The following is a 15,539-nucleotide window of genomic DNA, read 5'->3' on the forward strand; positions in this document are numbered from 1 at the left end:
ATACACTTAAGACTGTTGGGAATTCTTCTAAGTAATGTCACCTATGCTTCACTGGAATGGGTTAAGTGCCTTGGTAGGATGATCTATAAATTCTCAAGCCAGGATATTCTAAGAGTGAAAGGGGCACTAAATTCCTGAGACTGAGGATAGCAGGCAAAAATGAGGCCTGTCCTGATTTAACCAGGATAAAAGGCCCCTCTAAATTTAAAAAAAGGCAAGCCTCTGCTCTAATATGCCACCTCTAATTCATGGATCATAAACAGGAGAGAGAGTTAATGCAGTTAGCCTAGATAAAAATCTCTCAAACTCTGATTCTGAATGTAAACATGGAAGTGGCACACCTAAGTATTTCATTAACTGGGTTTCTTTGTTCATAATTACAAGCACAAATGACCATTTACATTGGTCATAATGGGGCCATGATCTATTAAACTCCTACCCAAATAATGTAGATTAAAGACTTTGTGTTTACTTACTTTAAGAATTGACCACATACTTATAACAGATTATTCAAGAGTCAAGTATAAAAATAAGGTCAAAAACAAACTTTATTTATATAGGGATAATAAGGATATTAGTAACTCAAATACTGAATAATTAAGCTTTGGATTGACTAGAAGTCCGTGATTCACAAAGACTATTTTATGGAAGCAGTATAAAACTACATTTGGTTATTTTTCTCAGTTCTCTGGTATTTCTTCAAGCTTGCAAAGATTCAGAACACTTTAATGACAGCTTGTTGAACAGCAATAAAATGAGATGATGTCCTTAGAAGTCAGTCTCTCACAAAAAAGACGTTATATCCAAGTTCTATCAAAGCCCCAGCCAGTAAGGCCCATAAAGGAATGAAGACATAGGACAGATTCATTGTAGTAAACTGTTCCAGTTTAGCACAGAGTGCAAGGCAGAAGGCTAATTTAAGTAACATTGCAATGAGGTACCAGGCTTTTTTTTTAATATTGTGTGATCCATGTCGAGGGTCAAAACCAGACTTACATCGCCCAGCCATTTTCACAATCAGCATGACAAGAAGGATAGTATCAAATATCCAGACTGGAATAAATATGAGGAACCAGTTCCAAGGTGCCTTCTCATCCAGTTTCAACACCAACATGATCAAGAAGAGTAATGTGAAAAGCCAGGTGAGTAGTACTCTCTGAGCCAAGGACATTCTCATTTAAACAGTTTAAAGAGGCTGTTGCAGAGTCGAAAAAAGGGAAATATACCCTAAGAGAAGGAAAAAAAGTCAAGATTGTTTTGATACCAGAAAAAAAATCACTTCCATTCCTGGTGAACAAAGCTGGTTCTTCCCCCACTCACAGATTTCCTAATTTTGAAAAATCCTATTCTGCCTTTCAAAACCTGTAAAATTTTGTAGCCATCTTTGACAACATTATATCCATCATTCCTTAAAGCCTATGACAAAATACAATAAAATTTTTAGTATATCAACTGGGCATAAGCTCTATACAAAAGTCTCAAGAATAGTCTGTTCCTTTTCATTTGCGGTCACTCAATTCCAAGTACTCATGACTTTATTCCTGCATCTCAGGGATATTCTTAACCTCTTTTTTATACATTTGTACATCTATAAATTTTCATTCAATTTGGAGATGTACTAAGAAAAAGCTTTCAAAATCAAAGTAGTGAAAAGGAGGAAGTGGTATCAGGCCAAGGGAGGAAAGTTTTAAAAAAGAGGGAATGATAAAAATTAAGATATTAAGTAGAATTACTTAAGTAAAGAGGTCATTGGGCTAAAATAATATAGAACACATTGATACTACTGGGTTTTCACATAGTTTAGTCTATGGGTCTTATATTTTTTAAATTAAACTTTCTCATTGCAATTCTTAATAAATAGCTCTTAGTCTGAATTTTTCTTTTTAATACTAATTATATATTGTTTGGTTTGTGGTATAGATCATGATTTTTTATCATTTGCTATCCAATAATCAAGACCACTTAACCTTTTGACATTTTGTTACCAATAGATGCCAAATTATTCAATAATTTAGTCCCTTCTTTCCTTTCTTAGAGTAAGCTCTATGCCCATTGTGGGGCTTGAACTCAGGACTCGGACAGGCAATCTGAAGCTATTTCTTATACTTCTATTTTGCCTTACTCGTCTATGTTTGTTTTGCACTAGTACTATATGACTATGATTGGATATGTTCCAGGATATATGCTCTAATATCTGGGAAGCTTAGTACCTACTCATGGGATTTCTTTTCCAGAATATTTTGCCCTTTCATTTTTTCACTACTAAAATCACTAATTCTTTAAAAATTGGAATTTTGATTGGGATTCATTAATCTATAATACGGTATAAGCATTTAGTCTTCACATACAAGTTTACAGTATGTTTTATACTTAAGTTGTGACCATTTGGAGAAACAGTAAGTAGAATGGAAATCAGAAGCCAGATTGCATGCAGTTGGGTAAGGAGTTAACAGAAGATAACGAAATGCAAACAGCTGACAACATTTTATTCTTTTGAAACATTTGGAGAAAAAAGATGAAAGATAAGACAAATAATGAGCCTGAGAAAGGGTTAAGAAGAATTTTTTCAGTAAAGGAATAATCTATGATTATAAGCTGAGGGAAATAAGCTACAGAGGAGTGATAGATTGAGAGAGGATACTTGATGGAAAGAGGAAAGGATCAGAAGGTGGTGGGGTAGATGGCAAAAGCATGAGAGCTAGGAGTAGAAATGCAGAAGATAAGAAAAATGCAGGAAAATAAGATAAATAAAAAATGCCCTAAACTAGCATGTTTAATTAATTATATTTTAGAACTTTGATATTCTTTGCTACATCTCTACTACTTTAAACAATGGGTGGCTATCATAGGGCAAGAACATATATCTGTTTTATTACAATAATGACTTAATGGATCTCCAAACACCCCTCTTCCCCTTATACCCATCTTTTGGCACTCATTTACTTAGCTGGCAGATGCTTCATACTGCAGTATGAAAAGCAGATGCTTTTACTCCGAGGAAGGCATTTTCTCTAGGTCTCATTTCCTGACCAGAGGCTGCCATAGTGGGATATGGGCTGAATTTGGAAGAGGTGTGAAGGGTGTGTACTGATTATTAACTACAAATGGATTTCATGCTGTAAAGCAAGTTTTTCTCAACCCTGATTCCCAGTCTATCTGAACATTTTTGTGAACCTTTAAAAAGTTTACAATAATACACTTGCTTAAACACACTTTTCCACTAGCCATTGGATGAGTCAGGGTTCATATTTTTGCATGTTAAGACTGAGTAAGCACCTGGTCAAAGGGTAGCTGCACTCAACACAGGCACGTTAGGATTGGAGGTGGAAAAATACAGCACAGTCTTAAGGCTTCCAGTTTTATAATGTGGGATGCAACAAAAGCTCTGTATGCACTTATACTAAAATGCCCTCAACTGAGAAGCGCTATGTCGATATTTAAATGATGCTTTAAGAATTCTGGATGCTGAGCTACAACGTTAATTTTACTTTATTCGTAAATCTTCACTAATTGAAGCAATCGTTATTTGTTTCCTACTACTACTCTTCTTTCTCCTCAAGGGAGGGGGTTGCCTTCTCCAAAACAAAAATTTGCTCTACTGAAGTCCCATTTTAGGTGGTTACTTCTGGTACTAGGAAGATAATTATTAGTTCATATGCTTCCTCATTCATTGTCAAAACGTTCTGCATCGCCCCAAAATGGAAATCGAAAGGGCTCTGCCCACAGTTCCAGCGTCTATCAGTTGTGTGTGCAGGCATTGATTTGCCCACGGTGCTTCCCACACCACCCCCATTTCCTTCTCTCGCTACCGCCAATCCTCTTCCAAATGAACTCGCCTCATCCCAAAAGACAGTATTGCTTATGAGCCCACAACACAGAATTCCTCTAAATAACGAGTAGCTTTTGAAAGGCCCCTGCTGCAACAGCCTTGGAAAACTTAACCTTCCTTCAGAGGAACAGCGTTCTGCTTACAACTTACATGGTTTTCGGGCCTACTTGTTCCTATAACTTCAGGATGTTCCTAAACTCTCCTCGCCCTTAGTCTTCAAACACTGACGGTCCGCCCTATCCGGACTGTTCCCATTCTGCGCTTTGGGCGGCCCCGTACATTTTGAGAGTTGAACGAGGTTTCCTGCACAAGATCCAAAACGCACGCAGAAGCCTGGTGCCAAGCAGGTGTCAGTCCTTTTGGCTGGGAGTGGGAGGGGGTGGGAGGTAGAGACAAACCCCCCGAGGCTTCGGGAAGCCAGCACCGGGGCGCCGGCAGGGCAAAGGCACCTCGGGAGACTGCTGGCCCGGCCCATTGGAGCCCGGGACTCACCTGGCAGCGCCGCTGGCCGGAGAGCGGAATGGGGCGCGAAGATCAGAAAACTCGCCAGTTTGGATCCTTGGCCTTTTCCACGCTTTCTCCTCCATTAAATCCAGAACCCGTCACATGATAATCAAGAAAAAGATCTCAGTTCCGCCTCCCCAAACCACCGCGGCGGAGGCTCTATGTTCTACCTCAGGGCCACGCCCACATCCGGGGCAGGTTCTCACCACCCCTGGGACTACCCTCTCTACCTATAGGTAGAGAGGATGCCAATCTAAGTTCAGAGGCCTTTTTTCCTGTGGTAATTGGACCATTTGGCCGCCAGTGCGAACCAACCGATCTTTTCTTACGTTCGGGTTTGTCAAAAAGGCGGCTATAAGAGAAGCCACTAGGCCCGCCTCTCTACCGCTACGGGCTAGGAGGGAAGTCAGTCTAAGCACAACCTGGAGTGTCCGTAGTCCCATTGGACCCACAAGTGCCAATCAGACCAGCCAGCTCTCGGCTTCGCCCCCGAGGGCGCCCCGCCCCTTCTCTCCCCCTCCCCGCCGGCGCGCGGAGACTGCAGGCTCCGGCGCAAAATCCTGCGGGAGAGGGGGTGGGGCGACAGCTCTGGAGGCAGCGCTCCCGCCGGCAGCCTCGTTGTGACTCCTCCGGCTCCCGCAGCGGTGGCGGCGCTCGCTTCGGAGTCTCCCGCGCGCACCCCAGCCGCCTCCTAGCGGCGCGGCGCCCGCTCCTACGGTAAGAGCCGGCATCACCTCTGTGCTTGGGCGGGCCGTGTGGAGGTCGTTGGGTTCTGACAGAATCCTGGGGATGGAGCAGGACGAAAGAGGAAAGCGGCGGGCAGGATGGAGGTGGGGGCTCCGGGCCAACGCATCGCCCTCTGCCGCTGGTGACTTCCCCGGCAGCCGCTGGCACCTGCGCGCCGGGGTCAGCCGCGGTCCCCTCCCATCATTTGACCGGTGGCAGAGGCTCAGCTTCCCTCCTCTCGAGCCCGTGCAGTCCTCGAGCCTCGATGGTGAAGGGCCAAAGCCCAGCGCCGCCTCCCGCCCCTCCGCCCCCTCTCGCGGCCCCTTTCCTTCGCTTCCTTCCCCTGGCGCTGTGTTGGGGGCGCGTCGGGTCCTGGAGGGCGTGCAGGGGCATCGGCATCGGGTGGCCGAGCCTGGGCTGGCGGGAGAGGTCAGCTAGCGGCCGGAGGAGCGGGCTCGGGCGGAGAGGGCGACTGTGCGCGCGCTGGACGCAGGTTGGAGGGAGGGTCGCTGCCCTGCACCCACTGAGCAGGCAACAGTTTAGTTTTCTGATTCCAGCACTGACTACGGAGCGGGTGCTGAAACCTCTCAGGGGCCTTAAGGGCTGTTTCCCCTCTGGAAACAATACTGCGGTCCACCAGCTTGCTTTACCTTTTCTTATTTTTATCTAATGTTGACAGCCAGTATTTTGGTATTCCTTCGTGTCATGACTTTTAAACTCAACACCTTCCTTGTGTAACTTTGGAGATCATTCTGTCACAGATCCATCACTATTTTTAGCCTGACCAAAGGGGGAAAAAAAAAAAAAGGAACTGCTTTATATCATCATATACTGACTAGGGGAGTGCAGAATATGGACAGTGTATTAATGTCAGCATTTACATACCAAGTAATTTTTAAGTTCGTGAATGTATTAAACATTTTTTAATTTACACTCGCTGTCTTTGTTTATGGTATATCCTGCTTACTTTGAGGTTATTTTGTTGTGTGCTTTGATTTTATAGTTTTTGGTTAGCTTTAGCCAACTAGCCATTTTAAGATTTTTCTTTTCTCCAAGACTTTCGGTATAGACATGGTGTTTGCTCTTGTTTTTAGAGATCATGTATTTTTTTAAAAATTTGTTTCCTCCCAAACTGGATTTTTTCATAACGTTTTTAAAGTTGTAAGGGGGAATTCTGAGAATTTGGAAACTATGCACTTTAGCCTAAAGAACTGTAAATTATCACAACAATTTGAAATTCTAGCTTCTTGGAGTAAACATTGCTAAGTTGAAGAGAGGGAAATGGGTATCCCCTGTCAGTTGTAGTGGCTCAGTCCCCAGATACCAGAGGAAAGGAATCTAGAGGTCTGAGGAGAATGAGCCATGCCTGAGCCCAGACACGAGGTAGTTCCAGGAAAAATTCTTGGTGGGGAAATAGCTTGCCTCCCACACAGGTTAGTTGTGTGCATGGATGGGATAGTATTAAGTTAGATGTTAGTCAGGTAGGAAATGTCTTTTCTAATTTTTACCACTTTCTGATAGGGCATGAAAATGTAATAAGAGGAAAAACTATAATGTACAATGGAGGTCTGGCATAGTCAAACCTCCCAGAATAAACTTTTTTTGAGTCCAAACTGACACTGGACAGTTGGGCTAAAAATGGAGTAGGTGGCCTGAGCAATTTTTTATTTTTTGATTTAATTTTGTTATTTTAAAATTGTTATTTATTTACTTACTTGTTTATTTTAAATAAGCTCTAGACCCAGTGTGGGGCTTGAATTCACAACCATGAGATCAAGAGGCACATGCTCTATTGACTGAGCCAGCCAGACATCATGGCCTGGCAATTTTTAAACCACCAACCTTTTTACTAGCCCATTTGATACAAAGTTGCAAGGAATTTGTAATGAAAAAGGCTTCACTAAACTAAGCCAAAGAAAATTTAGAGTGGCATGTAGAAAAATTGAGGATAGAAAAATAGTCGGATTGCTTACATACTATCTCATTTAATCTTTATAATGCTATAAGGTATGTACTGTGATTATTGTTCTGTGTTATAGATGAGTTAACCATAACTTAGGTTAATTCATTTGTTCACGATTTCTCAGCTAATAAGTTGGTGGAGTTGGAATTCAAATCTGTGCAATCATTACAAAGCCTACATTCCAAGCCAATAAGTTTTACCACCACAGGGGCTTGTTAGAGACCTGATACAAGGAGACTAATCAGTGGAAAATAATGCTGCAAAATCATAAACTGAATAAGAATATTGTAGGTGTTCAGTAACACTTTGACTCATTGTATAGTACACACTGTTGAGTGTTGCTGGGGATATAAGGATGGAGTCATCTTCCCTGGCCATAGTGGGGGAGAGAAATATTTAAACAGGTAATGATAATAAAATACAACATATACTATAAGAGAGTGATATAAATCTTTGATTTAATGGAAGAGAAATCAGTTGAAGTTTAGACATACCACCATTTTAATTCCTATTTGGCTTTATGACCTTTAACATGATGGCAAACCTTTTTGAGCTTCAGCTTCTTTATCTGTTAAGTGGAGAGAATATTACTTCAAAGGGGAATATTAAATATTAAACAGAATATATAAAGTACTGACACACTGGTAAGCACTGAATAAAGAAGACGGAATAATTTTCAGAGAGAGTAGAGAAGGGGTTGGAGGTTTAGCAGAGAGCTATCTCTGGAGCCTTAAAGGGTGAGTAGTAGTTTTCATTATTGGGGAAGGAAGGCATTCTACACAGACAGAACAGGAGGCAGGGTCCTGGAACAGGAATGTGGATTGTTGAAGGAATGGCAAGTAATTGTAGCTTTGTATAAAAAGTATTTGTGAAGGCCAAATTTAAATGATAATTGTATATAAACGTGGCTGGGCAAGGTGAGTACTACCCAATTTTGGTGGTTGGAAATTGCATACTTAGATATTTAAGTTATAGGAAATTGTGCATTGTTGTATTTTTATTTAATATTTACCTTTTAATACTTATTTTCACCACTGTCAGTTAAAATTTCATTTCCAAACATGTCCAGCTAAGCACTTTCATTATTTCATTGTGATATTTCACTCTAAACTGTAAAGGAAGACTTAACACCACTAGAGGCATTTGCACTTAATTTGTGGGATGTATTTTGGGAGTATTTAAAAAAGAAGAATCTTTTTTTTTTAATTTTTTTTTTCAACGTTTATTTATTTTTGGGACAGAGAGAGACAGAGCATGAACGGGGGAAGGGCAGAGAGAGAGGGAGACACAGAATCAGAATCAGAAACAGGCTCCAGGCTCTGAGCCATCAGCCCAGAGCCCGACGCGGGGCTCGAACTCACAGACCGCGAGATCGTGACCTGGCTGAAGTCGGACGCTTAACTGACTGCGCCACCCAGCCGCCCCTAAAAAAGAAGAATCTTAAAGCGACTGTTGCCTTCCCTTAACCCCTTTATCTAGTATGTAGCCACATAGAGCTAATATTGCAAACTACCCATTGCATATGTTGACTGCTTTTTCTGAATCCAAATTTGAGACATGGGAGTGGGACAGAACGTTTTAAATTGGGACTGTTCTTAAAAACCTGAGAAAAAGTCCCATGTATGTATCTTCCCTTCAGGTTAGCACAGAACCATAATTGTTCCCATTGGATTGATAAATGTAGATCACTTCGCGACCAGAATTATTTGACAAAATTGAAGATATTAAATGACATTTAGGAAAGCTGCATTTTTATTCCAACGTGTTAGCCTCATACAGATTGCCAAAAATGACACAAAATACAGAGATCAGATTTCAGATGAGAAAAACCAACTGCTTCCTAGAACAGGTAGGTTTAGAGCACAAGGAAAGAGTGCTGGACTTCATTTCTGAGTAGTGAACAGGAACTGGGCAGGAAATGGCTGTGGCTGCACCACTACCTGATAATAATCATAACATGATTGAATCTGACATTTAATGAGAGGAAGTAAAGGGGGGAAAAAGTGCACTGTATGCAGCTTTCCAGTTTCAGAAACAGTAGGGGAAAGGAGCTGTTAAAAGTATTTCAACAGAAGTTTTGAAGATATGTAGTGGGGCACTCCTCTATATTTACATGAATGAAAGCACCTTAGTAAAACATTCAGTAAAACATCTGTTACAGATAGCAGAAAACGTTTTGCTAAGTTATGCGGCACAAGTTTTGATGCTCTATAGACCTAGGTTCAAGTCTCAGTTCTTCAGTCTGTCAGTTATGTGACCTTGGGCTCATTATGAAATCTTCTTAAGGTTCAGGTTTATTTAATCATAAAATGGAGATATTTATTCTGAAAATTATGTTTGCTAATGTATGTAAAGCACTTGACACATTGCCTGGCTTATAAGACATGTTAAAAAAAATGGTTGTTGCCGTTAAAGTTAAGTTAAACAGTTGTGTTTTTATTTTAAAACTACAATTCTCAAATAGAGTAAGGGAAAGTCAGAAAATGGCAAACAGATAAAACCTTAAAGGGAGGCAGTAGGATGTCATACAGGCAACAGGCAAAGTTGAATAAAAAAATTGAGTTATTGCAGCCACATAGAAAACAAAGGAAAAGATGGGGAGAGGGTTTCATATTCTGAAGTGTTTTTTTCTTTTTTTATGACGATAGTATGTCAGATTCATTAAACCAGATAGAGTAAATAAATAAGGTTTTGCTATTCTAAATGACAATAAAAAAGTCACTGAAATTGGGTCTCTTGTGCTGTGAATTTAGTATGTACAGAAAGGGACTTTCTTTTCTCAGACTCCTTAACCACCTTCTTATCTCTAAAATTCTTTTAACAGATAGAAGCCATTAATTTTACAGTTATAGAGAAGGCTTTAATTGCAGGGACTCCTAGGAGATAGAGCAAATTAACTACATGTATTTCCTAAGTGTTGGTTCCATATATCCCATTGCCTGCTATATATCTTTTGGACACTGAATGTCTAAGTATATTGTATGTTGAAAAATAAACATATCTTGTCCCCAAATCTGTTTCTCCTTTATATTCCCTGTCATAATGAATGGTTTTTCTAGTGTTTAAGCCAAGAATCACAGAGTATCCTTACTCTTTCTTCACTCTCCATACCTTTCATGTCCAGTCAGTCATTCTTTCTGATCTTTCCTTTTATTAGCTGTCTTTTAATCATGCCCTGTCCGAATACTCACTCCTCATTGCCACTGATTTATTTCAGACCTACATTGTTTCTTGCCCAGATTATTGTTACTAGTTTTCTTGGTTTTAAATTATCCTCATATTAATGAGTTCATATGTTGAAAAATAAACATATATTCTTGTTCCCAAATCTGTCTCTCTATATTCCCTATCCTAATGAGTGGTTTTTCAGTGTGTAAGCCGAGAATCATGGAGTATCCTTACTCTTTCACTCTCCATACCTTTCATGTCCAGTCAGTCATTATATCTGATCTTTCTACTAGCCATCCATCTTTTCATCATGCCCTGTCTGAACACTCACCCCTCATTGCCATGGATTTATTTCAGACCTTCGTCGTTTCTTTCCCAGATTGTTATTAGTTTTCTTGGTTTTAATGTAGCCTCATATTAATCAGTTCTTCCCACAGCTTCCTTCCAGAATGATTTTGCTGAATAATAACATAAACATATTAAAATATATCCTTAGTGCCAGCACAAGATGATAATTAATAAATGCTAGATCCCTCCATGTATCTTAAACTTAATACTAAATGACTTATATACCTGTGTCTAGAGTTTTCTTTGTGGGAAAGATTTTAATAATTACTTTAATTTCAATAGACAGAGATCTATTTAGTTTATTTATTTGTTTGTTTTTGAATGAGCATTAATAGTTTGAATCTTTCAAAGAGTTCGTCTACTTAATCTAAGTTGTTAAATTGGCATAAAATTGTCCATAATATTCTCTTACTATCTTTTAATGTTTTAAGATCTGCAACTATGTCCCCTCTCTCATTCCTGACCGTTAATTTCTGTATTTTTTTCATTGTTTCCTTTTCACTTTGGCTAGAGGCTTCTGTTTTATTGATATTCAGAGCAGATTTTGCTTTTATTTATTGATTTTCTGTTCTCAATTTCATTGCTTTTTTTTTATTTTTTAAGTTTTTCATTTATTTATTTATTTTGGGAAAGAGTGAGAGAGGCAAAGAGAGAGAGAGACAGTCATAAACAGGCTTCACGCTGTCAGCACAGAGCCTGATGAAGGGCTTGATCTCACAAATCGTGAGATTAGGACCTGAGCCAAAATCAAGGGTGGGGCGCTTAACCAACTGAGCCACTCAGGTGTCCTTGATTTGTATTCTTTATTATATTCTTTTTGCCATTTCATTTCCATTTTATTTGCTCTTGGTATGCTTGAATTTTAAAAATAAAATCTTAGCTCATTAATTTATTGTCTTCTGATATAAATGTTTAATGTTGTAAAATTTGTCTCTAAATAGTGTTTGGCTGCATCCCATGAATTTTGATAGGTTGTATTTTCATTTTTATTCAGTTCAGAAATCCTTGCTGATTTTATTTGTGATTTCTTCTTTGACCCCATTGGTTATAAATGAGTATGTACATAAGTTTCCAAATATTGGGGGATTTTTCAGATATTGATGTCTGATTTAATTTTACTGTGGTCAAAGAACATACATTATAAGATTTGAATCATTTTACTGATTTTTATTTGTTTAAAGTTTGTTTTGAGAGAGAAAGCATATGTATGTGTGCATGCAAGTGGAAGAGGGGCAGACAGAGAGGGAGAGAGAGAATCCCAAGCAGGCTCTGTGCTATATCAGCAAAGAGCCCCATGCAGGCAAGATTGCACGAACCAGGAGATCAGGATCTGAGCCAAAATCAAGAGTCAGACACTTAACCAACCTAGCCACCCAGGCGCCCCAAGATTTGAATCATTTTAAATTTATTGAGACTGTTTTATTGCCCAAAATATGGCCCATATTGGTAAATGATTCATGTGCACTTGAAAAGAAAGTTGGGTGGAGTGGGCTATAAATGTCAGATCAAGTTGATTGATAGAATTTCTCAAGTCTTTTCTAATTGTGGACTTGCCAGTTTCTCCTTGTACTTCCATCAGTTTGGCTTCATATATTTTGAAGTTCTGTTATGAGATGCATGCATGTTTAGGATTGTTGTGATTTCTTGACAAGTTGGATCCCTTTATCATTGTGAAATGGCTCTCTATTTCTGGTAATATGCTTTGCTTTGAAATCTACTTTGTCAGTATTGCTTTTCCAGCTTTCTTTTTTCTCCCAGCTTTCTTTTGATTGGTATTAGCATGGTGGCTCTTTTTCCATCCTTTTATTTTTATCTATTGATGTGTTTATATTTGTAGTAGATTTCTGGTAGATAGCATATAGTTCAGTCTTTTTTTTTTTTTTTTTTTTTTTTTTTACCCAATTTCCCAATGTTTGCTTTTTAATTTAGACCATTTATATTTAATATGATTATTGATATTGTTGGGTTTAAATCTCCTGTCTTGCTGTTTGTATTTTATTGCCCCATCTGTGTTTTGGTTTTGCTGTTTGCCTTCTTTTGTAGTACTTGAGTATTTTTTATGACTCTCCTTTATCTCTTTTTTTGGCTTATTATCTATAGCTTTTTTGCTGTATTTTTGTTTCGGGAGTTTTGTTTGTAGTATGCATATATATCTTTACCTTATTACAGACTGTTTTTGGGTAATATACTACTTCACATATTATATAAGAACTTTATAATACTATGCTTCCATTTCTCCCTCTCATTCTTGTGTTGTCATACATTGTAGTTCTACATATGTTTAAATTGCACAATATATTTTTAGTTTTTTAGCTTTAAATGGTCAATTCTCTTTTAAGGATTTAAAAATAGTTTTTAGGAAAAAGGTTCTTATATCTACCCACATCTGTCCCATTTTCAAGGCTCTTCATTCCTTTCAAATTCCTTTTCCATCTGGTATCATTTTCCTTCTGCCTGAATGACTTCCTTTAGCATGTACTGTAAGCTGAACTGCTGATGAATTCTTTCCGCTTTCATATGTCTGAAAAATCTTTTTTTTTTTTTTTTGTACTTCAGTTTTCAAATATATTTTTGCTGGGTATAGAATTCTAGATTGACAGTTTCTTTGTTTCAGGACTTTAATGATAGGACTTTAATGATACTCCACTGTCTTCTCATTTGCATTTTTCTGACCTGAAATCTACTGTTCCCCTTATTTCTTTATACTAAAAGTGTCTTTTCTCTCTGGCTACCTTTTTTTTTTTTTTTTTTTTTTTTTTTTTTTTTTTAAAGTTTATTCATTTATTTTGAGAGAGAGCACAAGTTGGGTAGGGGCAGATAGAGACACAGAGAGAGAGAATCCCAAGCAGCCAGTGTGCTGTTAGCACAGAGCCCAGTGGGGGACTCAATCTCACAAACCGTAAGATCATGACTTAAGCCGAAATTGAGTCTGATGCACAACCAACTGAGCCACCCAGGTGTCCCCTCTGGCTACTTTTAAAATGATCTCTTTAGTTTGTGGATTTATCATTTTAATCAAATTTAGAAAAGTTGTGGCCATTATTTTTTCAAATAGTTTTTCTCTCTTCCCTTCACTCTCTCCTACCATTCTGGTATTCCACTTAATATTGTCCCACAGCTAACTGATACTGTTTTGTTTTGTTTTGTTTTGTTTTTAGTTCTTTTTTTGCCTCCTTGTCTCAATTTGGATACTGTCAATTATTATGTCTTCAAAATTACTAACCTTTCTTCTGCCGATTTCTGATCTGCTATTAATCTTATCCATTGTATGTTTCTTATTAGATATTGTATTTTTTATATCTAGAAGTTTGATTTGAATCATGTTTATAACTTCCATGTCTCTCCTTAACAGTGCTCATGCTTTTTTGAATAAATGGAGTTTATAGTAGATGGATTTTTTTTTAGGTCGTGGTTAAAAATACATAACAAAATTTACCATCTTAATCATTTCACCATTTTTACTTAACCAGTTCAAGAGTGTTAACTATATTAACATTGTTGTGAAACAACTCTCTGGAACTTTTTGATCTTACAAATCTAAAACTCTATACCCATTAAACAAATCCTCTTCTCTCCTTCCCCCGACCCAGGTAACTACCCTTCTACTTTCTGTCTCTATGAATTTGGCTATGCTAGATACCTTATATGAATGAAATTATGCAGTATTTGTCTTTTGTGATTGGTTTATTTTATGTAGCAAAATGTCCTCAAGATTCATCCATTTGTAGTTTATAACAGGATTTCCTTTAAGGCTGAATAATATCTTAATGTATGTATACACCATATTTTCTTTATCCAGTGATCCCTAAATTTGGGGATCTTTCCTTATACCTCTTGATTATTGTGGATTAGTGCTGCTCTGAACATGGGTATGCAAATATGTCTTCAAAGACTAAACTTTCACTCTTTTGAATATATACCCAGAAGTGGGATTGCTGGATCATATGGTAATTCTACTTCTGAGTTTTTGAGGAGCCTCCATACTGCTTTCCATAGCGATCACACCTTTCTACCATTTCACTAACAGTACACAGGGCTCCCAATTTTTCTACATCATTGCTAACACTTGTTATTTTCTGTTTTGTTGATAGTAGTCATCCTGATGGTTGTGAGGTGATATGTCATGGTTTTGATTTGTATTTCCCTAATGATTAGTGATGTTGATTAGTTTTTCATATGCTTCTTGGCCATTTGTACATTATCTTTGGAGAAATGTCCATTTAAGTCCTTTGCCCATTTTTTAATTGAGTTTTTTGTGTTTTTTGTTGGTAAGGAGCTGTTCTTTATATATTCTGGTTATTAACCCCTTATCAGATATATAACTTGCAAATATTTTCTCCCATTCTATAGGTTTTTTTCTCTGTTGATTGTATCCTTTGATGCACAACAGTTTTTCAAGTTTGATATAATCCCACATACTTGTTTTTGCTTTTGTTGTCTCTGCTTTTGGTGTCATAGCTAAAAAATCATTGTCAAGTCCAAAATCATGAAATTTTTCCTCTAAGTTTTCTTCTAGGATTTTTATAGTTTCAGGTCTTAGGTTTAGGTCTTTATCCATTTTGTGTTAATTTCTGTATGTGGTATAAGATAAAGGGCCACCGTCATTCTTTTGCATGTGACTATCCAGTTCTCCCAGCATCAGTTGTTAATGAGTCTGTCTTTTCCCCATTGAGTGATCCTGGCATTCTTGTTAAAGATCATTTGACCATATATGTGACCATACACGTTTATTTCTGGACTCTGTTCTATTCCATTGGTCTTTTTGTATGCATTTATGCCAGAAATACACTGTTTTGAATGTTTTGAAATAAATGGTGAGTCCTTAAACTTCGTTCTTTTTAAAATTATTTTGGCTATTTGGGGTCCTTTGAGATTCCATAGGAATTTCAGGATGGATTTTTCTATTTTTGCAAAAAAAAAAAATATCATGGAATTTTGATAGAGATTGCATTTAATCTGTAGATCACTTTGGATAGTGTGGACTTCTTAATAATCCTAAGT

The 15,539-nt window shown here is 38.1% G+C and overlaps 2 protein-coding genes across 8 annotated transcripts in view; one reads left to right on the forward strand and one right to left on the reverse strand.

Annotated features, from left to right (window-relative positions):
• Window positions 1–530: 530 nt before the first annotated feature.
• On the reverse strand, window positions 531–4,514 carry TMEM60 (transmembrane protein 60). The gene is made up of 2 exons (XM_004001387.6): window positions 4,322–4,514; window positions 531–1,227 (listed from the first exon to the last, which is right to left on the reverse strand). The coding sequence occupies exon 2, from the start codon at window positions 1,175–1,177 to the stop codon at window positions 776–778; it is 402 nt and encodes a 133-aa protein (XP_004001436.2). The 5' UTR covers window positions 1,178–1,227; window positions 4,322–4,514; the 3' UTR covers window positions 531–775.
• Window positions 4,515–4,917: 403 nt separating this feature from the next.
• PHTF2 (putative homeodomain transcription factor 2) overlaps window positions 4,918–15,539 on the forward strand; it is a 128,057-nt gene continuing 117,435 nt past the window's right edge. For all 7 annotated transcript variants that reach the window (XM_023250299.2, XM_023250301.2, XM_023250300.2 and 4 more), the window contains exon 1: window positions 4,918–5,050. The gene's annotated coding sequence lies outside the window, so the exon portion shown is untranslated. The remainder of the gene's footprint in view (window positions 5,051–15,539) is intronic.

This window comes from Felis catus, chromosome A2 (genome assembly GCF_018350175.1).
Source record: "Felis catus isolate Fca126 chromosome A2, F.catus_Fca126_mat1.0, whole genome shotgun sequence".
In the NCBI taxonomy this organism is placed as follows: Eukaryota; Metazoa; Chordata; class Mammalia; order Carnivora; family Felidae; genus Felis; species Felis catus.